The 24114-nt window shown below is 41.7% G+C and overlaps 1 protein-coding gene across 1 annotated transcript in view; it reads left to right on the top strand.

The window, feature by feature from the left end:
• Window positions 1–24114, top strand: part of RBFOX1 (RNA binding fox-1 homolog 1) — a 2539409-nt gene that overhangs the window by 2448891 nt on the left and 66404 nt on the right. Inside the window, 1 exon segment of the mRNA XM_074383161.1 lies at window positions 15074–15154. Coding sequence (XP_074239262.1) covers window positions 15074–15154 — 81 coding nt within the window.

Below are 24114 nucleotides of genomic sequence, written 5' to 3'. Positions count from 1 at the left end.
TTCCTCTCAGTACAGGGACAGACAGTGTTTTTAACTTTGTCACCTCTATGATCCCCGTTACAGCTGCTCAGTTCTACCACTGCTATGCAAAAGTAGCCACAGTCAATACGTCAGTGAATCGGCATGACCGTGTTCCAGTAAAACTAAGGACATGGAAGTTAAGATTTGGTATCATTTTCGTGTGTCACAAAATTGTATTTTTCAAACATGTAAAAATGTGAAAGCCATTATTAGTTTATAGACTGCACAGAAACACTGTCCCTACTTTGCGGAGCCTGGCTTAAAGAGCTCAGAGGTAATAATGCCTCCAGTTTAAGCCCCAGAGAGTTTTTGGGTTTTTAAAATGCATAATTTTAGCAGTTATATACTGTATGAACCCATGACCTTAGCTCGATGGTACTCATTTATTTGATGTTCAGCAGGGAAGAGCCAAAGAGACAGACCACTTGCTTCCATGAATTCATCTTTTGGTGCAGATTTATAGTATTAGGCACTAGACATCGTGCTAGGTGCCGAGGTAGCAAAACAAACCCAAGCCTTCCTTCTACAAGTCAACAAGGTAGAAGAAGAATGCAAAACAAATAAACTATCCATGAGCGTACAGTATACAACGATACCTGCTGGAGCCAGAGAAGTAACAACACACTCTGTGTTAGGAGTCAAAGGGGTGGTTTAAATTGAGTCTTAAAGGGTAAATAAGAGTTTGCCTGGCAAGAAAGTGGGTCAAGATCATTGCAGGAGTGAATATGGATGTGGCTGGTAGAGTCCCAAGGCATTTCTCAACTTTTATCTTTAGAATCCGTTGAGAAACCTTAAAAAGAAAATGCAGATGGTTGATCTTCACCTGATACCTACTGATTGGAATTTCTGAGCCAAGCTAACTTTTTTTTCCAAAGGCTAAGAAATATTGATCTATTAACATCAGAGAGTACCTTCTAGAGAAAGGTTGCAAAAGACCTCAAGATTTTACATAACGAAATCTGAATTCTGGAGTGTATCGTTTCAGTGGCAGGCAGCCATGGAAAGCCATGTTAAAAATAACAATTATAATAAAATAAAGGAGCAAAAACACTTGTTGGTGAGTTAGCACTTGTATCAATACTTACAATGAGTAACATTTTTATAATTAATACTCTTCTTATTACTAATATGTGCATTAAGCACTGTGGTACTGGAAGAAATAGAAGCAGATTCTATCAATTACTCAGCAACGCTGGAGATCGGATTCTTAATTACTAATCTAGTGCCCAGACAATGGCTACTGGGTGAAACTTGTTTCCCAGTTTTGTCTAAATCTTCTAAGAAAGTAAATTACTCAAGATTTCAAGCCTAAGGCGACATGATTTTTTAATGTTTTAACTTATTATCATTAGATTATAAACTCTAGTTCAAAAGACTTTTGTTTCCTACTTCTATTGTTCTTTTCAAAATTTATTGTTCACTGTTACTCCCCCAACCAATTAAGTTGATGTGTAAATAGAAATAAACTGACCAAATAGTGTTTAATACCCTTTTGTGTTAATTACAAGGAGGTATTCTTTCTCTAAGTATAAAACAGAGCTGTCCTGTCTTTTGAAAATGTAGTTTTGAAGAACCCGCTAACAAATGGCAAAATCCTACTTTGAGTAACTACATCAATGACAGTTAATGCATTTCTGGAACTTCCATGAAACTGTTATAACCCATTACAGTCGAAATATTGGTTTATGAAAAATTAATAAAGCCAGTGGAAAATGGAACTCCGCATCTGCATTAGCTATTTACACCAAAAGAATCAGCCAGAATTAATTATGCCGTATGCTACATTCTAATGAGTTTTTCATTAAACTGTATACCATTATGGAAACTAAACAAGGATTATTCAAAGAACGATGCCAACGGCTGTTATTTTGTTGAGAGATTAAGTTAGTTAATGGGTTATACATTTAAATCTGACGCAAAGGTTAATTGATGCACACTTATTGTATTAAACCCAGTATCGTTTAAAAACACAAACACCCTAGTATCACTGATATTTCCTCAGGAGGGAAAAAAAAGAAAAAACCTATTTGTATGTTTCTAGTGTTTGTTTGATGTGCATGTGGTATTGTAAAGATTGAAATCCCCTGTATTAGTTCTCTTACATTTTTGAAAATGATTTTCACTAGCTGAAATATGTTTGGTTTTAGCCATAGCAGGGGAAGGGGGAGTGTGTAAGAGTATGTGTGTGTATATGTTGTGGCAGGCATATTTAAACAAGTTTGTCCAATCACTCTTTGAGAGATTTTTGTTTTGTTTTGTTTTGATTTGATTTTAGTTTTATTTTTCTTTTCTTTTTTGCTTGTTTTTTTTTTTTTTTTTTTCCTTTGAGAGATTTAAAGGTGATGTGTATTTTCTACTTTCACCAAAAGAGTGAGGTCAAAATTTTAAACCTAATCTGGGAAGGCTTACGAAGGCAATTCAAGATGAACAATCTCTTCCTCCATTCCACAACTAGAGTCTCTCCTAAAAGAATTCTGTAATAGTACATGAAATACAAAAGAAATGACAAGAGAAGCGTCTCTGGACAGCTGTTGAGGCTCTGACAGCATTGAAGAGGCTCTTATTCCCGAGATGAGAAGAGAGGACAAGAAGGCCTTCTAGATTCTTTGCAGAGACTTGTAAACGTCACTGCTAAGTTGAAAGACAGTGGCTAATTTCTTTTTTCCTCATAAGAGATTGCAAACTAAAACGATTTTAGGAACTGGCTGTGAGATAAGTAAGTGAAATGTGCTAAATTGGAGGAGTTATGTCTCTATGACAAATCGTGGCTTCTCACCATTGCCCACAGTGCCGAACAGGAATCCGACCCCAGACACCCATGGTCTGTCCCTGACTTCCCACTACAAGCTTGACCTGCCTTATCAGGTTAAACCTCCCAAATTTAAGTGTTTGCAATTCATTTTCAATACTTAAGTATTTGCCATTACATTAACTCTATTATGTTTAGCATTATGTTCAGTGGCCAAACAAAATAGCTCAGCAGCTATAAATTTGCCATTCCTTTCTGAAAACAAAATCACACTAAATCGTACAACCATCGTTGTCTTAGATAACCAATAATTATAGCTATTTCCATGATTATTCACTTATTACTTTTTGCCAAACATTTTCATGCAGCAGTTCTGATCCTCAAAGTAATACCCAATAAAGCACACTTTTTGTCCCCGTTTGACAGATGTAAACACTGAAGCTCAGAAAAGTCCGATTCATCAGAATCAGCTCACTTCCAGTTAGCAAGATCAGGACACAAAACAAAGTTAAAAGTTTCGAAGCCTACGCTTTTTCAACAAGACTATACAAATTTCAAACGTTCACTATTTCTCCTCTCTGCTTTTCCTTCTCTGTGTCTTATTTCAATCTTGCAAGTAGGATTTTTCTTATCTGTAGAAGATATATTCTGCCCAAAGCCTTCCTTGGTTGGATTTAAAGCCCTATGGCAGATTCTGAAACATGATCAGGAGGTTCTAGCTAACATCTTTAGCCTGGAAGAGTTAGGTGTTTCCAGCCAGACAGCAGCTTCAGAATTCTTAGATATTGCTTCATTGAAGTGGGGCTAGTGGATATATTGATCATTGTCAGGCTGAAGGTTGTGTTTTTATCAACTCAGGACCAAGTATCCCCACTGATAAACAGGTACAGCTCTGAGAGAGAGTGAGCTTTCAAGTCAGACCAAACCGACTTATAGTTCAGTTTTATTCTGTTTTTTTTTTTTTTCCCCTTCCCTGAGCTTTCATTTCCTCTTGAGTTTGATAAGAAAAAAAAAAGGTACAGTGCATCTCGTACAGTAACTGAAACCCAGTGCCCCCTTCATGAGGACAGTTAGTACTAGCTGTATGTGAGGTTTCTACGTCATCCATAGCATTTTCCTGTTGTCAGCACATCTGTATCCCCTGGAAGCCTATTAAAAATGTAGAGTCTCAGGCCCCACCCCAGACCTCCTAGATAAGAATCTGCATTTAGAAGAGTCCCTTGGTGATTCAGAGCACACTAGAGTTTGGTAGCAAGGCCCTAGTAGACCTCTTATCTATATATTGACACCCGTAACTTGGAAGGACAAACGCCTTGCAAGATAAAACTTATTTCCATTGTTTTTGTTCTGGCTAAATACTCTATGGAACGACTTTTTGAAAAAAATTTTTTTTTGTCTTTTTGAAAGAGGGTCTCTGTCACCCAGGCTGGAGTGCACTTGTACGATCTCAGCTCATTGCAACCTCTGGCTCCGGGGTTCAAGCAATTCTCGTGCCTCAGCCACCCAAGTAGCTGGGGTTACAGGAGTATACCACCACTCCTTGCTAATTATTGTATTTTTTGTTAGGACACGGTTTGACCATGTTCACCAGGCTGGTCTTGAACTCCTGGCCTCAAGTGATCCACCTGCCTTGGCCTCCCAAAGTGCTGGGATTACAAGCAAGAGTCACCATTCCTGGCCTAATTGTTTTATTGTTTTGAAAAACAATGAATTGGAAAGAAATTTTGAGCAAGTATTTTTTAAAGCCTGTCCTTAAAAAACATTTCATTTTTGTTCAAAACAAATAAAAATTTTGGCAAGTACTGATCAAATGATACCCTCCTAAATACTTAGTGCCATCTCCCTGGGGAAGAGCTAATGGTACACTAAGAGACGGTGACTGTTAGTCTTGTTCCAAGCTGTGAAGGGATCTTAGAACACTGATCAGTAAACTTTGTAAAGGGCCAGTCAACACTGTTGCCTCTGCAGGCCATAAGGTCTCTGTGCAATTACACAACCCTGTCATTTTAGCAAAGAGGCAGCCATACACAAAAATGAAAGGATGTAGCTGTCTTCCAATGAAAATTTACTTATGTACGGAAACGTGTGTTTCAAACAGTGTTCACTGGTCAAATGTTATGTGATTTTTGTCAAAAGCATTCCGAGCTCACAGATCATGTAAAAATAGGTGGGGCATCGGCAGGTGGGGGATAGATTTGGCCCAAAGTCTGTTGTTTGCCAACACTTGAATTAGAAGATTGTTAGAATCACAGGTCCAGGAGTCTGGTTGGTGTGATTTGCATTCAGCTCCACAAGATCTGTGTGACCTTGGGCAAGAGCAAAGTGTTCTCTAGGCTTCGATATCCTCATCTATTCAATGGATGCAAAAATAGTGTCTGTCCTATAGGGTTGTTAAGAGTAGGTGATGAGCCAAGTTAAAGTTGAGGAGAATGCCCAGTGGTTCTCAGGTATTCCGTAAAACACTTTGGAAACTGGTATTATGTTTATCATACTGAGTTAGTCAAATATTTTCTGTCAATGCCACTGTTAGCCTAAATTTTGGCTGCAGGAGAGTAACAGTTTGAGTAAGTCATTAAAATTTTCAAACAATAAATAATCAAGGAGCAAAATTGTTCCTCTTCGTATTGTTCCTGTGACTTTTCCAAAAAGTCTCAAGTGATGTCAAAATAAAAAGCAAAAAGAAGAAACAAATAAGAAATGGTTTCTTTTTGAATATTATGAAAACCAAAGCTTAGAAAAATAAATTGGAGTGAGGGATTATTTACACTATAGACAGACTTGCTTCAGGGCTCCTATAAATATGGAAATCCCTTGGTACAATTAAAACATGATTTGATTTATAAGAATTAAGCACACAGAGCAACATTTTTCTGCAACATCTGTGCCCAAATGGAAATATCACTGTACTTAAAACTCTACCATAACCCTTCAGAGAAGCTCATCTTTCTGGCTGGTATAAAAGCATTAGGGATTAACTGTGAAAATATTCTTACATGGGTTAGCTCAATGCTAGTCTGATGTTCAAAAATGAGTGACTGCGAAAGTATCCACAGTCCACTGGGACTCTGGGTAAATTTTGGATAAATCTGTCCATTGAAAGCAGTTGCCTCCATTGGTAGGGCCCCCATGGCAACCTCTTTGGCTTCTAAGTCCAACAGAAGTTTGAGGCTTGTGGGTCACTTTGTAGGGTATCCTCATTGTAAGGCAGGTAGGTATACTAGTTGGCTAGTGCCACCATAACAAAGTGTCACAGACTGGGTGGCTGAACTAGCAGTCTCCACCCATTTTGGCATCACGGTTGGATTTTGTGGGAGGCAGTTTTTCCACAGACCAGGTAGAGAGGGATGGTTTCAGGATCATTCAGGCACATTTCTTGTGCACTTAATTTCTATTGCTATTACACTGTAATAGATAATTAATTAATTATATAATTTGCCATAATGTAGAATCAGTGGGAGCCTTGGGCTTGTTTGCTTCCAACTTGACTGTCCCATCTCAGGGTGATGGGAGACAGGGACAGATCAGGCATGAGATTCTCATAAGGAACCCACAACCCAGATCCCTTACATGTGCAGCTCACTATAGCATTCACAGTTTTATGAAAATCTAATGCCACCACTCATCTGACAGGAGGTGGAGCTCAGGCAGTAACTGGAACCATGAGGGACAGTTGTAAACACCCATGAAGCTTCGCTTGCTCACCTGCAGCCGTGTGGCCAGTGAGGTCTGTGACCCATGGCTTGGGAACCCCTGGCTTAAACAACAGAAATTTATTTTCTCACAATTCTGGATGCTGGAAGTCTGAGATCAAGCTGGATCAGCTTTTTTTCTGAGGCCTCTCCCCTTGGCTTGCAGATGGCCATCTTTTCTCTGTCTTCACATAGGTTTCCCTGTGTGGCCTCTCATCATCTCTTCTTTTAAGGATATGTGTCAGATTAAGGCCCACCCATATGACCTCATTTTAACTGAATTACACCTTTAAAGACCGCTCTGCAAATAAAGTCACATTCTGAAGTACTCAAGAGTTAGGACTTCAATGTATGAATTTTCAAGGGACATAATTCAGTGTGTAACAGTGTAACAGGAATGCCTATGTCTCCTGGATAGAAAACCAAGCGCAACCTGCCCAGGATTATGCAATGTGTGGTTTTTTACCCATTTTTTTACAAAGATGTTGTACCATCTTTACCACCTGCCCGCCTCCTGAGGGAGGGTTCAACAGAGTACCTAGGGCCAGAAGTGAGTTACTCTTTTTCAGAATTCTGTCCAAGCAAAGACAAAATCTGTCAATGAACAAAATGGTAAAGACTGAACATAAGCAAATTCTCCATTTTTGTCCACAGAACTGCTTTTTTTCTACATATGCAGAGATGACCTTAGGCCCGGATTTCAAAGTGCATCTGAGGATCTCCTAGTTGCCGATTAGAAATGCAGATTTCTGAGTAACTGATTCAGACTTTTTAGGGGTAGAACCTGAAAGGTTCGTCATTTAACATTCTCTCAAAATGATCCTTCAACTCTCATAACGTTGAGGACTTCTGGTTGAATTAAGACAAAAACTCATAGCCTTGAGACTTAGGGAACGGACTCTTCTGAAGACATCGGAACTTGCTAGAATTGCACAGCCTCAGGCTTCAGTGCAGAATCAGCAACTCTGAGCAGGGCCCAGCAATCTGTGCTGAAAAGTCTTGGGGAACCAGCGGGGCGCTGAGAACCCCGCGTTACTGCCACTCCACTTCTGAAAGTACTGCTCTGATAAAAAAAAAAAACAAAAAAAACTGTAGGTTTCTGTTTCAGCCAAGTGTTCATTCCTTATCAGTTCATGAGCTTGTTCTTTCACTCATGAGCATTTTCCTACATTTCATCTCTTTTTAGAAAAGCCTTTAAAAATGATTCTGTATCCATGGACTGTAGGAAGGACTCACTGATGACATGAGCGACAATTTTGGAACCCAAATAGCTTGATTTCCATCTAAAATTCACCTCTGATTGGTAAGGTTTTTGGTTAAAGACTTAGTTGTTCTGTGCCTCTTTTTTAATGCCAGTGAAGACGGACTCATACCATCTGACTCCTCTTACTATGAAAGGACAAATGCAACACAGATATTCTCTGGCAAAGACTGAATAAACCTTTTTCTTTGTGTAGAATCAAAACATTTCTTGCATTGATTCCTATTACTACTAAACTTTCAGTTATGATAGCATTATATAATAGAAATAGATAATTTTGGCCAAAGCCATGTGTTGTATCTAATAAAAATTGTTCTAAAATAATTGTATTTATCTCAGTGAACAATGTGACTATGTAGGCTAAGGTTTGGGTTGATAGAATCATTCTTTTGTTATTTTTGTGTATATATTACTGAGCCTGTGAGCACTAAAAGCGATAACATATCATACTCTGGAAAAGCACATGGAGATCTACCCCAAAGCCCAGCACAGTGCCTGGCACACAGTAGACTAGTAGGTGCCAACAAGTACCTGCTAAATGAATAATACTCACTACACCGTTATTTCCTGCCTGAGCACTAGGGACGGAGGAACTAATAAGTTCTTGTACCCCTTCAGCCATTGCCCTGCAGGGCTCCAGGGTTCTCCTCTTAACCCTCTTTCCACAATAAGCTCCTTTCCTAGGCTGAGTGACATCAGGAAATCCAGACCTCAGAGGAGAACTCTATTTGTGTGTGACTGTGCACCAATACACAGTAGCGGTTTGTGGAGGTGATACAGCTCTGATGACTAGAGGAACACCAAGGTTCTTGGTCTTGCACCAATAGGATTAAGAACGCAGACACACGTGGAGTGGTTTTAAGGAGCAAAAAGTGTAATAGACAAGAAAGGAGGAAGAAAGAAGAGAATAGCTCCCCTGTACAGAGACAAGGGATTGGGGCTTGGAACAAAAAGAAACCTTGTGTGTGCTGGAAAAGTGGTAGATTATAGGGGAGGCTGGAGGAGATAGTGACTGATTTTCATATGGCCCGCGGGATTGGTTTGGCCAGATGTGTCATTTATAGACCCTGAAAAAAATGTGGCCCTCCCACCTTAGTCCTTTAATATGCAAATGCAGGTCTCCATGATGTTCTGAACACATGGTGTTATCTGGAGGTGGCCATGACACTTGGCACAGGTGGTGACAAAGAGAAGACAGCGGGAATGCCGTATTGAGCGAACCCACTTTCTAATGGCCCTCATTTGCATATCAAAGCTCGCTCACCCAGCCCTTCGAGCCTCCTTTTCTGTTAGAAAAGAGATGGTTTGGGGGTGGTTTCTTATTACAGGAAACTTTCCACAGAGAACCTGTATCCTTATTATCTGCCTAAAATAATTTCTTAGTAACTTGTATATTAGAGGTATACAGACAGCACATGACATATACAGATACTTCCTGTACAGGTACTCCAGAATACTCCTTCCATCCTGGCTATTTCATCAAGTCTAGGCTTTGCGCTCTTAGTGTCTTCAAGCACATCCTCCAGACTTTCTAACCCATCTTCATCTTCAAGCTAATGAAGCTAATTGGCCATTCCCACTTGCCAGGCAATTGGGATGCTCCTCTAACATTTTTTAAATTCAGAAATTATGTAGCAAAGGGTCTAGTTTTTCACCATGTGCCGGCTTGGAGCTGCAGCCATTTGATACTAAAAGGGAAGAGGCAGACATTGCAAAAGGCCCTTTCTTTTCTCCATCCCATCCTCTAATTTTATTTCTTGAAAGCTTAGCATGGCTGCCTATCAGAAACCTTTGGATTCGCTCTTCATTTGCTTCCTACCTCCATCTAGGTTCCTGGATGTATGAGGATAGGAAGATACATACATGATTCCTGATCTCTTGGAATTAGTAGCATCAATGGGGCAGACACTCATTAGATTACAACAACACACTTTTAAAAAGCAAAGAAAGGTAATCCCAGCACTTTGGGAGGCCGAGGCGGGTGAATCATGAGGTTAAGAGATCGAGACCATCCTGGTCAACATGGTGAAACCCCGTCTCTACTAAAAAGACAAAAAATTAGCTGGGCACGGTGGCGCGTGCCTGTAATCCCAGCTACTCAGGAGGCTGGGGCAGGAGAATTGCCTGAACCCGGGAGGCGGAGGTTGCGGTGAGCCGAGATGGCGCCATTGCACTCCAGCCTGGGTAACAAGAGTGAAACTCTGTCTCAAAAAAAAAAAAAAAAAAAAAAAAAGCAAAGAAAGGAAGCTGAACTCTACCATACTCTACCATACAAAGGCACATAGATAGGATTTATAGGATTTCTAGATGACGCTAGAGCTCAGTTCAGAAAGGAGCTATCTACAGCAAGGAAAAGATTTACTGGGAAAAGACAAAGGCATGGGGGTCTGAAACTGCACTGCTGTTTCGGTTTGAGTCCAGTTTTCCTCACTTAGGGCTTGGCAGCAGAGTAAGCACATTTCAACACTTCCTCCTCCCTGTCTCTCATGGGAAACATCCCTTCTAGGCTTGTCCCTGCTCCTTCAGGGGCCAAGAGTGATCCACTACTCACTGCAGGAAGATGCTGGCTGAGCAGAAAGGGTTTCGATGCCCCCGCTGAGACCTTGACCCTGGCTTACCCCTTTTCCTCACTGGAGGATTCCAAATCCTGCTGAGACTGGCTGGGGGACATGTTGCCAGGACTTGGGGATGCCAGCACTCGGAGCGGACGAGTGCGACAGGCTTTGGAACGGGCTGGCATTATTCTGAGGTTGAGGTCTGTCCCATGGAGCTAGTGTCTGCCAGGTGCTGATACAGTCATCGACAGTTCAGGAAGTGGTTCACCAGGCTGCCCAGGTTTCCTGTTAGACTGGATGAGCCGACTCTAAAAGAATCAAGAAAGACGGGATAACACTTCAATTACATGAAAGCTATTTCAATCTACAGAAGTTAGACATCGCTTGTTTATCTATTCGAATCTTGGGCGAGCAAATTTCCTGCCATGAACCACAGGCAGAAGAAATAGTGGTTGTAAAAAAAAGGAAAAGAACACTATTTTTTAGCCAAGAAAAAAGAAGTGGAGAGTTCTTTTTAGAAAACGTATTATGATCCAATCATATACATTAATCCTTCTGAAGACAGGTATTTTGCTAGGCGCTGGGGATAAAAAGATGACTATGCTTTGGCTCTACCCCAGGTGGATTTGGTAGTTCAGATGATCAATATGTAAATAGAAAATTGTAACACAGCACCATGAAGGATCTATTAGGAAGCTTTAAAAAAACAGAAGATAAGAGCATAGAATAGGCAGTAAGTAATTCACCCCTGAGGACCAGGGAGAGAGGAGGTCACTTTTAAACTGTGTAGGAGGAGAGCAGGGGAAACCCCCCCTTTTTTTTTTTAAGTTGAACCACACGAACTTGGAAACACTCAATTCTATTTGGCAAAAAAAAAAAAAAAAAAAAGAAAAGAAAAAGAAAATTCAAATGGTTTATCTTAACACTAAGAGCAGGAATGGCATGGAGGGTTCATCCCCTTTACCAACTCTGAGCAAATGGAAATCACTGCCTACTGGCTGTGTTGACAATGACTGTGAGGGCTCTAGGCCAACAGGAAAGGATAGTATTGAAACTGGTAATTCCATTCTGGCTCAAGAATGGGCAGCTTGTGGCATAAATTGACCCTAGTTGCCATACTTAAATTATAAGGAGTTTGTTAAGTAAAAGCACAGAAGTCTGAGAAGTACAAGATGTCACTATATCATTCAGATGACAGTTCATGGCATTTGGGAGTAGAAAGTTTATGCTGGAGTCTAGAGACAGATAGAGGATCCAGCTCAGGAGACTCTGAAGAGCTATGTTGAGGCTATACTGGGAAGTGCTTTGAATGCCCTTGTAAGCACTCTTCATACTGCTGCTTGTATCCTATTGCCTATTTGGCTTATTTAAAAAAAAACAAAAACAAAAACAAAAAACAAAAAACAAATACACTTACCCTTCCCTGCCCCCGCCCCCCAAAAAATGCATGGAGGTTTCAGTGTTCTCTGCTGCGTTCGTTTTGTCAAAATCAAAGCCTCCTTTTAAGGAAAGGTCACAAAGCACTAAGGGAACATACAGTAAGTACTTTGCAAATTAAATTGGAGGATGTTTTTAGATTAAACAAAAACCAAGTTCTGTGAAGGCACAGATTTTGTTTTACAAAGGTCAAAATCACTGCATAAAGATTTTTTTTTTTTTTTTTTTTTTTACTACTAAGAAAGTATCCAAAGAAGTTATTTCAGTCTGTTTCAGTCCAGGTTCTCAGAATCCACAGCATAAGAAAAATGAGGGCCGGGCGCGGTGGCTCAAGCCTGTAATCCCAGCACTTTGGGAGGCCGAGGCGGGTGGATCACGAGGTCGAGAGATCGAGACCATCCTGGTCAACATGGTGAAACCCCGTCTCTACTAAAAGTGCAAAAAATTAGCTGGGCATGGTGGCACGTGCCTGTAATCCCAGCTACTCAGGAGGCTGAGGCAGGAGAATTGCCTGAGCCCAGGAGGCGGAGGTTGCGGTGAGCCGAGATCGCGCCATTGCACTCCAGCCTGGGTAACAAGGGCGAAACTCCGTCTCAAAAAAAAAAAAAAAAAAAAAAAAAAAAGAAAAATGAGGAATGCTTCATTATGCCCTGCCAGAGGTTAGCTTTCCAGGCAAAAATCTGTACTGTGTCCCCATGGAATTATATAAATTGCATCGTGGATATTGAAAATTGACCCAAGGGTTTTAACCAGAGAATACTGAAATGTCCTTCTGTGTATATTTCAGTTACAGTTAAAGATTTTTCTTTTGAAATTTAGGCACCCCAAGAAACTTCGGATCCGACTGTAAAAGTGTTTTGTTTTTTTTTTTTTAAACCAGGTGTGCACAGGAGAGAAGGTTGAGGAACTTTACCTAAATCAACCTGCTACGATCCTATCCTAGATGATTCTGATCTGTAATTCTCTGTATATTCTAGAGAAACATTCCTGTCTTTCTAAGATTTCTAGCAGTGAGCACAAACACAGGGATAACCACTGCAGAGTCACAGAGGAGGACTCACTGATAAAGAGCACTGATTGTAGAGGGGGCTAAATGTCTTTCCTGGTGGGTAGTTTGCATTTCTTCTTGTTGGGTCTTATACCCCGACCTCCATTCTTTGGAGTTTTGTTTGATATTAATCCCCAGTGACCTGCTAAAACTGGAAATACCCGAGGAGAGGTAAGATCATGTAAAGAAACTCATCCAATATATTGTAATAATTTTGTTTTTTGAGATCAAATTTTGCTCGTCACCCAGGATGGAGTACAACGGCACCATCTTGGCTCACTGCAACCTCTGCCACCTGGGTTCAAGTGATTCTCCTGCTTCAGCCTCCCAAGTAGCTGGAATTACAGGTGCCTGCCACCACGGCCAGCTATTTTTTGTATTTTTAGTAGAGACAGGATTTCATCATGTTGGCCAGGCTGGTTTTGAACACCCCTGATCTCAGGTGATCCACCCGCCTCGACCTCCCAAAGTGCTGGGATGACAGACATGAGCTGCCATCCCTGGGTGATAAACTGTTTTTACAGGAGAAGAAAGAATTACAAGTTTAGCATAGGTGGATCACGACTGACATCCCTCCAGACTCTTGATAAATTTACCACAAAGAGAAGGTTAATTTCACCCTTGTGTCAAGGGCTATTTTGGGGGGGTGTGGAGGATGGTTCTTCTGCAGCTGTAAGCATGGGAAACGAGATCAAAAAGGACCACAGGACATTCCTTCAGGCAGAATTGTCCCTGGGCTGCTTCTCCTTGGAAAAGAGTAAATGGAGTCGTCAGACTGATAATAGGGGAAAGAGTGAGATGGATTAGGAATTTTAAAAATCTTTGCGTTACCTGGAAGTGAGGGTACAAAATCTAGAGAGGCACAAACAAAAGAGGGTAGAAGTAGAATTTGGGGAAGGCTTTTCAGACCTCCCCATGTGATCCATCAGTTCTGACTAGGTCCCTGATGGATGGTTGGATGCAGGTCGGGAGAAAACACCTTTCGAATTGTAACTGGTTTCCTGTCCCTCTGTGTGGCAGGACCCCCCACACTTTGATAGTTTTCACTCCATTTTTGTTTATCACAGGGAAGATACAGAAAGATCATAGAACCATTCCATTGAGCAAGTCTCCAAAGATATAGAAAAGTTCTCTGTTCTGGGGGTGCACTTGGACAGTTGGCTTCTTATCGTGGGAGACTGCTTTTCCATGGTGGTCTTGACAGGGAAGTTCCAATCAAATGGGAGTGGTTGACCTTACCCAGCCATGGAAGTGACCAGAAACCACAGGGAGGTATTTCCGTCACCACTAATGGCCTTACCACTCCTCAAAATTCTAATTCTTTTCAAAGCCTTGGAGTTTGAGTTTTACAGTAGCAGGAAAGTAGACTTGATAGGCTGACAATTCCTGACCCCGGTCATCCCTGGAGTGGGTGGTTGTTCAAAACCTGTCCTAGATTGAGGAGGTATCTCAGGATTCCACTGTTATTTGCCGCTGTAAAATTCCATCGTGCAAGGATAAACCCAGTGCCCTCTGCTTTAAGTCAGGAGGCAGCAAGTCATTGCTGCAATGCAGCCAAGGTTTGATGAGTTCGGCAGCCTCTCTGGCTGGAAGGCAGAGAGCTTCAGGGAAGAAAGTCGGAATGCAGGAGCCGAAGATCCTCTTACCCACTGTCCAGTGTGGGTCCAGGGTGGGTCCCAGGCATGGCAAAATATTGGCATTTATTTCTTCTCTACCTTCTGTTCTTCCTCTGAAGAACCGAATCAGAAAGACTGATGTTTGAGGGCAGGTCAAGTTTTCTCTAAGCCTACCAACAGGTATGCTTACTATTAATTATTACACGGCCAACCCCTAACTTGGGTACATCTCCAGTCATACGATGCACAGCCCTTCCTGGAGGTAGGTATATTTACCCCTGTTTTCCAGGTGGAAATGCTGAGGCACAGAGAGGTACAGTGACTTGCCAGGATCACACAGCGAAGAGGTGTCAGAGTCAGGCTTGCTGTCTAGTCCCCTCCAATCGTCCTAAAGTTCCCTTTTCAGTATGCCGCACTGCTTCCATGCCTGATCCGAACGTGGGTCCTGGGGCAGCCAGACCCCGCTACACAACCCCATGTGAAAAGTCATGACATGTGACATGTGCTTGGTGGGCTGGGTTGGGGGGGGGGGGCTTCCACCGAGTCCCTTTGGCTAAGGCAGGGGGCTGCGTTCGGGGCCCTTGTCCTGCGCTCTGGGATGTGGCTGTGTTTTCATTTCTCAGTTGCATTGCCGTGATCTCTCAGGTGTAGTGTGCCAATTCCCAAACCAGATACCATCTCTCTCTCTCTTTCGTAGGCACGGTCCTGTTGTGCCAGGCCAACCAGGAGGGATCTTCCATGTACAGTGCCCCCAGTTCACTTGTATATACTTCCGCAAGTAAGCCCACTGTCGTGGCTCTCTTTTTGTTTTGTGACATAAATCTGAGTCCAATCACCTTCCTTACCATGTAAGTTCTCCCTCCCTCCGCCCCACCCTCTCTTGTGGGTGTCTCTGAGGTGAAGTTATTTTTCATAAGCATGTCTCTGTCTCCCCTGCCACTTCCCAGATGTCCTGGCCGTTCTTTGTTAGATCCGTCAGGATTTGGGTGCAGTGGTTGGGATGTGGGCGTGGGGCTGGCAGGGAGGGGCATGGGAGGGTGGGAAGCTTTAGCTCATTGCCTGCCTTTTATCATAGCTTTGCAAATTCCTATCAAAATAGTTTACTAGCATATGCAGGCCACCCAGAAGGCACCCTCGCCTAGCAGAAGATGGGTGACCAGGACTCCTGTACATGGTTGTCTCCTGATCATACTACTAGCCTGCAGCTTGTTGCTTGTTTGCAAGGCTGTTCTGTCCTTTGCTATGTGATTTCAATGAAGAGAAGCAGAGAGAAAGGTGGTTCCCCCCTCATTTAATGCAGTGCAGAGAGAGTAGCAATAAAGAGTCGTCTTTCAAAAAGTTGGGGCATTTAAACATATGTCAGTATAGCCGTCAAGTGCTGGAGGGAAGAGACCAAAAAATAAATACAGGATGTAGATCACCACGCTGATACGGCAGAACCAAACGTCTTTGCCTGGGGTGGATGCTCTGGGGTGAAGAATGCCCTACCCTCACCCCAATTCCCAGAGCAGGTAGAAGAATTAAAGCTGCCACCGATTCGACTATGTTCTCCCAGAGGGTATGTCCCTGCTTAAAGAGTCTCCCAGCCACAGCTGAGACTTTATCATCTATTTTTCACAAAGCACCTAAATTCTGTGATAGTTCCATAACTGCTGAATGAGCTGTCTTTAGGGTCGGTGTTCAAAAATGAGTCTGGGGGCCCTGGAGTGGGGGTGGGGGCTGCTTCTTAGACTAGTTGTAAAAGGCAGGGGTGAGAAAGAGAACAGGGATACCAGGCTCCAGAGATAAGAGACACAGGAGAATCCTCACCTTCCTGCCAAAACCCAGCATCTTTATTTCCTAAATTGGGAAGCTGAGGAAAACCAGCCTCCTCACCGTGAGGGCAAAGGTGACCAGTGGTCACAGGGAACCAAAATATAATATGACACACCCGAGGGTCTGAGGTCTTGAGGAGGTCCAACGGTCAGTTATTTTTCCCTGTTAGAGTTGTTTTCGAAACTAAGCCTCACTCTGTTACCCAGGCCGGAGTGTAGTGGTGTGATCTCAGCTCACGGCCACCTCTGTCCTCTAGGTTCAAGCAGTTCTCACGTCTCAGCCTCCCAAGCAGCGGGGATTACGGGCGTGTACCACCACGTCCACTGGTGCTGTTTTTAGAAGAGATGGGGTTTCCCCGTGTTGGCCAGGTTGTTCTCCTACTCCTGACCTCAGGTCATCCACCTACCTCAACCTCCCAAAGTGCTGGGATTACAGGCATGAGCCACCACACCTGACCCAGAGTATAATCTTCAGTAGCAGTTGTGGCGTTAATTAAGTGCTAAGATATTTTTCTGTGCCTCCCAAGAAGCCCAAATCTAACCACACTGGCAAGACGTGGTTGTTTCTGAATTTGTGACAACTACAGCCCCCTTCAGGCCAATGTAGATGTGTATCCAAGTATCTCCTGAAATTGTATTGCTACTACACATTTTCACATGTCCAGACTTGTGTATTCCTCTCAAAACCTGCACCAGGTAGGTATCACCATGTTTGCTTTACAGCTGAGGACATAGAGGGCACTCAGAAGTGGATTAATTTGCCCAGGATCGCGGAGCCAGTATATGGTAGATGGGTCTTCTGAACCTGGGAAAATTATTCATCCTTCAGCTGCCTGTCTGAGTCTATTTGACTAAATCTGATCACTGCTCCATGTACCTGGCTTACCTTCTTCTCTATAAATATTTTCTCAAGGAGAGTTGCTGTACCAAAATGTACCATAGGGTTGGGTCCTAGAATATTAATTATTTTTGTTCTCTAACACTGCTGTCCTGTAGAAGTGTCTGGGATAAAAATCTTTATGCTACCCAGCACAGTGCTGATGTGACTGAGGCACAGATTTTTATCTCATTTTATGTTACATTAACCAACCAACACAGGGCTAATGGTTACCATATTGCACAGTATGGCTCTATATTGTATGACATATCTAGGTATCCGTTTTCTTTACACTAGTGAACAAAACTATCAACTCCAGAAGCGTGCTAGTTTGAATTGGTACAGCTGTTCTGTTTTTGTTTTGTTTTGGTTTTTTTTTTGAGATGCAGTCTCACTCTGCCACCCAGGCTAGAGTGCAATGATGTGATCTTGGCTCACTGCCAACTCCGCTTCCCGGGTTTAAGCAATTCTACCTCAGCCTCCTAAGTAGCTGGGATCACAGGCGCTCACCAGTGCACCTGGCTAATTTTTGTACTTTTAATAGAGACGGGGTTTCACCATCTTGACCAAGCTGGTCTCGAACTCCTGACCTCGTGATCCGCCCACCTCAGCCTCCCAAAGTGCTGCGATTACAGGCATGAGCCACTGCGCCAGGCTGGCATAGCTAGTCTAAAGTGACTAGGGGAAAGCATACGTCTCACATAGCACACATGAAAATATTTCCCACATTCTCCATTATAAAATAGCTGAAGCATACAGAGAAAATGAAACCATCTCAAGCAAGGGTCACCTAACCTAGCTCATGGCCTGTTTTACAAGGCTTATGAACTAAGAATGGTTTTTAGATTTTCTAAAGGAATGTAAAAACCAAGCAACAAAAACAGCAGAGACCTAGGTGGCCTGCAAAGCTTAATGTTTTAACAGTCTGGCTCTTTACAGAAGGAGTGTGCTGATCTCCAATGTAAAGGGTTGATTTTAGTATTAAAAATACAAAGTGGCAATCTCACTGCACTGTGTGTAACTGTCCTTTAAAGTAAAAATTTTTAACTATGGAAATCTTACAATGTGTATCCAACATCCTTCATTTCTAAATTTTATCAGTCATATTACCTACACATATCATCTTATCATGCCATGTGCTCTTTATGAAAATATGTTAATGGCCCCATCATACTCTGTTGTTTCATGTTATATTTTAATCTATCCCCCCATTCCCAAGAACTTAGGTTCGTAGCACTTTTTTCAAAAATATTAAACAAAAGAAATGCTCTTTAATAGAGCAGTTTTAAAGAAAATAGCTAATTTTACTACCCCATTAAAAAGCAAAACAAAACCTAGTTTCTTACATTAAGAATCTTCATATGCTGACGCTTGAGCAAGGGTATTCAGATTGTCAAGCTCGATTAGTATTTTGTAATGGTGACCAACTCTGAGACCAGCTGGGTAGCCAGAGGGGCTTTCGGTTATTTCTGTCTGTAGTCTGTGCATTGGTGTTGAATGTTAAGTTTATCCGCACATCCCTAAGATACATTGCTGCATTTTCCTTTCCCCTTTGCGGCTTTTTGGTCTAGGCTGTTTGTGGTTTGCTGGCTCTGCAACATTCATTTAGATTTTTCTCTTCCAGATTAGATGTATATTCTAGTACAAAGCCATTCCCCATTTCCTGCAACAGTTCAGCCAGCACATAAAGGGTCATTTGTGCATGAACGCCTGTGTACACACACCACCCCCCGCACCAGTTATACTCATCATGCAGGATTGTTCTCCCAACAGGTCCCATTTGCACAGGGCTCAGTCACACAATGTGTCTTTACACTCTGATAAGTGAAAATTTTTTCTCTAGGAATCCTACCCTTACCCTCAAAGCTGAGGCTACCATGCGTCTCTGCAATCATGTAGGACACTCTTATTTTTTAACTTGAAAATGTATGTGTTCCTTATTTCTGTTGAACAGCTGTGCTCCTGAAAAAGGTGTGTGTAAAGGACACTTTGGTATGTTGAATCCTATGTGTCTACTGACTTCCAAGATAGCTCCGGAGTTTTGTTTTGGTGCACTTCTTATCCTCCATAGATCTTTAAATGGCCTTAGATTTTGTTTTTTAAGACTTAAATCGCACCTCTTCCTAGCCAAAGAGCTAATCATCTGTAAATAACACCCTTAAATGCAGTAGGGGAGATGCTTTTTCAAGGAACCCTGCTGAATTAGTCTGTAATGAAAATAATTCCTACTCAAGTTATCTGCTTTTGATGATGTATTTTTGTATAATGGTGAGGATTTTTTCCCCATTAAGTGAATCATCCCAATTATGTAACCCAGGACACCTAAAAGTATTAAGAGAAGGATTTTTACTCACAACTTTGGGTCTATACCATCTAATTCCATAGACTCTTCCATTGGCCCCCAAATGACTCGAGTTTTTCTCCCTCACCCCTGAACTTCAGGTGGGTTTAAAACCCTAGTTCAAATTGTCACAGGTCATTATGCATCCTCCTACATGTCCCAATAAACTACTCTCATCCAGAGTATAAACTAGACCTGCTTTCTATCCAACTTAAAGAAAGAAAGAACAAAACTCTGGAGAATTAGGCAAGATTATCTAGTATCAAATGCAAAAAAGTGACCATTATTTTTCAATAGGCTTTCCATGGAAACAGTTCAACCTCTTAACAGGAAGGTTTACTGCAGCAGGAAGGGCTGCTGGCATGTATGCTGTTCATCCCCTTCTGAAGGCCAGTGTTCAGCCCCCTTCTCTTGTCCAGGGGAAAAGTACTAGCTGTATTATTGCCAGCACTGTTTCGCACACAGTGAATGCTCAACATCAAAACTGGCACCAGGCAGAAACAGGAAGGTAAAGAACATACCACATCTCTTCCAAATTAAAACATGAATTCCATTTTCATTCGTTGAAGTATCAAGAGGTAAACAATTGGTTCAATGAATGAAAAGTTCACTTCTGATTCAGATTAGCAAAGCGAGCTATCACGGATCCTTATTTACATATGAAGTAGCTGTTTCCAGAAGCACATAAATGTTACTTTTGTTTTCTTCATGATTTTATGAATACATTTTTAATTACAATAGTAACAGGTGCTCATTGCAATCAGTGTGAAGTGTGCAAACACACACACACACACACACACACACACACGGAATAATGCAGGAATAATATCTTCACTTTATCCAGTAACACAAACCCTTAAAGTATGTGGATGCCCAGTATCTTTCTACACTTTCTCCATGGTTATTCAGAAAAGGACATACACACATGCAATGTTTGAAATGTGTTATTAGTTCGACTTTACACAGAGGAGAACATAGGTGTTAGTTACATGGACATTCCATATTTAGTTTCACATAATACATTGTGACCTTCCCTCTTTAAGTCTTTTAGATACTTTCATACTGTTTAATGGCATAAAGGGTCAACAGTCGATTCAACCATTCTCTAGCCACAGGCATTCAAAGCTACTTCTTTGTATAATCCCTCTACAAGGCTCTGGTAAACATCTTTGCCAATACCCTTACCGACCACTACTTCCCGTTCTACTCTCAGCATTCACGAACATGGCAGTGTTGTTTCCCTCCCAGCATTCCTGCCAGCACTGACACGTTTTGCTCTCTTTATTTTTGCCGATTATAGTGAAAACTAACATCTCAATTTATTCTAGTTTGTATTTTTCTCCTATTAGTGATCATGATGTTACATTTTGCATTTAGACTATGCTTTTGAATCCTCAGTACACATCTTTTGTTTGAGTTTTTTTCTCATTTTATTGTCAGTTCACATGTGAGTGATACTTGGTCATTAGGAGGATAACCTATGAAGAGCTTAGAAGTTGCAAATCTATTTCCTATTTTGATGATGGATGTTGCTCACATTCCACTATACATTTTTAATTACATAGGCAAATGTGTGCGTCTTTTCTAATTATTTTTAGGTGTCATTCTGGATTACAAAATGCCTGTCAAGATCAAGTTTTGTTTTGCACCGTATTAGTAAGATTGGGCTGTTGTAACAAAATACCATAGACTGGGAGGCTTAAGCAACAGACATTCAGCTTCTTACGGTTCTGGGGGCTGGAATTCCTAGATCAGGGTGCCAACAAGATTGGGTTCTGGTGAAGACTTTCTTCTTGACTTACAGATGGCTGCCTTCTCCCATGTTTTCACAAGACAGAGAGTTGGAAGGGAGAAAGAGAGAGAGGAAAAAGCCCTCTCTGGTGTCTCTTCATATAAAGGCATTCATCTTGTGAAGGTCCCACCCTCAGGACCACATCTAAACCTAATTACCTCTCAAAAGGCCTTATCTCCAAATACTGTCACATTGGGGGCTACAGCTTCCACATATGAATTTGGGTGGAGGAGGCTTAATTCAGTCCACAGCAAGCCCCTTAATACAGGGACGTCAGTTTTAGTTGTCAAGGGCTAGGAAAGCATTTTCCAGAATAAAGTTCTTTATGGTTTTATATGCTTATCAATGCCAATGCGTGTGTTTTCCACCGTTCCATGAAAGTCAGAGTTGAATCTCAGATCCACATCAGGACAAAACCTCAAGTTAACATAAGATGCATGATCATTTCCCCGAAATTTTCACCCTGACAGCCCTCCCTCCACAAAAGAAAAAAAAAAAAATAGGTATCACGGACAAATGCTTGGGAACCTGCATGTTATCAAATGCAAAATCATTTCCTCATTTATTCACGTCTGTGAAACTCAAGGGCAAGTGGTAGGGGCATAGTTTTAATTGATATATTGATTACAGATTTTATGGAAGTAATTGTGTGGAATAAAACAATGATTTAAGTGGCAGAAACATACATAAATCAGGCCTGCACTATTTTACTTTTAGGTAATTGATAGAACTTCCATGGGTTTCTGCAATTAAAGTAAGGACCTAAGTTAATTTATGGCTTCCTCTTTTGCAGAATACAGAAAATGTCAGTAGGCTGTACTCTAATAGATAAAGTACACATAAGGTCATTGTGTTACTGACACCTTGGTTTCAAGAGTTGTGTCTTCTTTTTCCCTTACTTGCCAGTAACTGACAGCTTTTTGCTTTCCTCCCTATTTTTTTTTCTAATATTTTATGGAGGGGGTGCTTAAAAATAACTAGCTCTGGGATGAACGTAAGCAAGTGAGGTGCTCACTTCAGACAAAGATTAAAGGGGTGCCCAAAGTCCTCAAATAGCTTTTTAATGACATATTTAAAGCAATCTAAAGTAATGGAAAAAACATCCATGATGAACAGGGTATCAAGACAGAATAGGTTTTATTAATTTTTCCTTTTGGAGCCTTAAGATCCAATCTGGCTTCATCCAGTACTACTTAAATTTTGCTAGTCTACTGATCAAGGACTTAAAAAATAACTTGGGTTTTAAAAGATTGCATTAAAACATCATTTCTCTTCATTACAGAGTTTTTTGGTGTTTCCTCCCTTCCACTCCTGAGTTCTCCAACGCCTAACTGTTGTTACCCTGGTTCCAGCCCCAAAATGATGACATCCATAAACATAAATAATGGTTATTAGGCATCACTACATGTCAGGCATTCTGCTAAACCCTTCTTAGGAACTTAATCCTCAGAAGAAAGCACAGAACAGGTCTGATTACTTATGCCCTCTTTTCTCAGGAGGTAATTTAGGCTTGGAGGCATTAAAGAAGCTTGACCAAGATCACCCACTAGATCAGCTTTGTACCAAGGGTGTTCCTCTTCACTGCTCTCTAAACCTTCCCCCACAGGTGGGAAACAGCATGGGCTCCAAGAATTGGCTGAGCGGGCAGTGGTTCTGTGGAACCTCTCAACACATGTCCAGTATCTCTATTTGAGCCAAGGTTTTGCTGTCTCCTCCCCATCCCATGATGTCTGGAAAGGCAGTTTTTCCCTCTTTGATATCTCTGGCTAGGCTTTAGCAAGTTTTGACTTTTTTTTTTTTTTTTTTTTTTTTTTTGAGACAGAGTCATGCTCGGTTGCCCAGGCTGGAGTACAGTAGCACAATCTTGGCTCACTGCAACTTCTGCCTCCTGGGTTCAAGTGATTCTCCTGCCTCAGCCTCCTGAGCAGCTGTGGCTACAGGCATGTGCCACTGTGCTCAGTTCGATTTTCAGTAGAGACGCAGTTTTAGCATGTTAGCCAGGATGGTCTTAATCTCCTGACCTCATGATCTGCCCACCTTGGCCTCCCAAAGTGCTGGGATTACAGGCATGAGCCACCTGCCCGGCCCACTTTGTCCTTTTTAACCAATTTCAAGAACAAATTAAAACCACTAGTTTAACCTCCCATCCCCAGTTGTTTAAAAGGGAAAGTTCTGCAAAGAGGCATCCACATTTCAGGCAGCTGCTATGTAGCTCTCTGTCATTGCTTTGGTTATTAATCTCAATGCAGAATGGTGGCTTTCATCTTTTTCAGATGGGTGTCTTGCTTCTGCAAAAGGCCGCCAATTGCAGGAACTACCATCCCGTGGTGTGCCCCCAAACATCTTATTTGTCTTGATATTTCTTTCACAGAAATACATATGACAGATAAGGAGTCACTAGAGGATACGTTTGCTTTGTGTCAGACAGATATTAAAACAATAAACTATGTTGCCCTGGGATTCTGGTGCATGCACAGCCAGAGAACAAGACCGAGATGAGATGTTTCGGAAAGGCAGTGAGGCAGTTGTTCTGGGGGAATTCCCTGGAAACCCCAAGTCCTGTGATAGCATTGACAGAAACTCTTTTTTAATGCTCACATTCTCTTAAGAGGATCAACTGGCTGGGCCAGCTCCTGCATTTAACTCCTTAACAATACTCACCCTCATCCAGCCTCATCAGATGCAAGAGAAATCCTTCAATAGTTTGAGAGGCTTATTTTGAGAGTTTATTTTTTAAAGCCCTTATCTGCACTTTATCTGCTTCCCCAAACTAATGTGGATTTAGAATTTAAAAAAAAAAATCCATTTTACATTCAGTGCTCTGAGCAGGTAAGTTGCAGGACCAACGATAAAATCTTGCTTCATTCTTGGAATGGGAAGGAGAGTGTGATGCAATGGAGCACGTGCACATTCC

The sequence above is a fragment of the Saimiri boliviensis genome, chromosome 12, assembly GCF_048565385.1.
Source record: "Saimiri boliviensis isolate mSaiBol1 chromosome 12, mSaiBol1.pri, whole genome shotgun sequence".
NCBI lineage: Eukaryota > Metazoa > Chordata > Mammalia > Primates > Cebidae > Saimiri > Saimiri boliviensis.
Note: the sequence above shows the minus strand (reverse complement) of the source record. Positions and strands in the feature narration are given on the sequence as shown.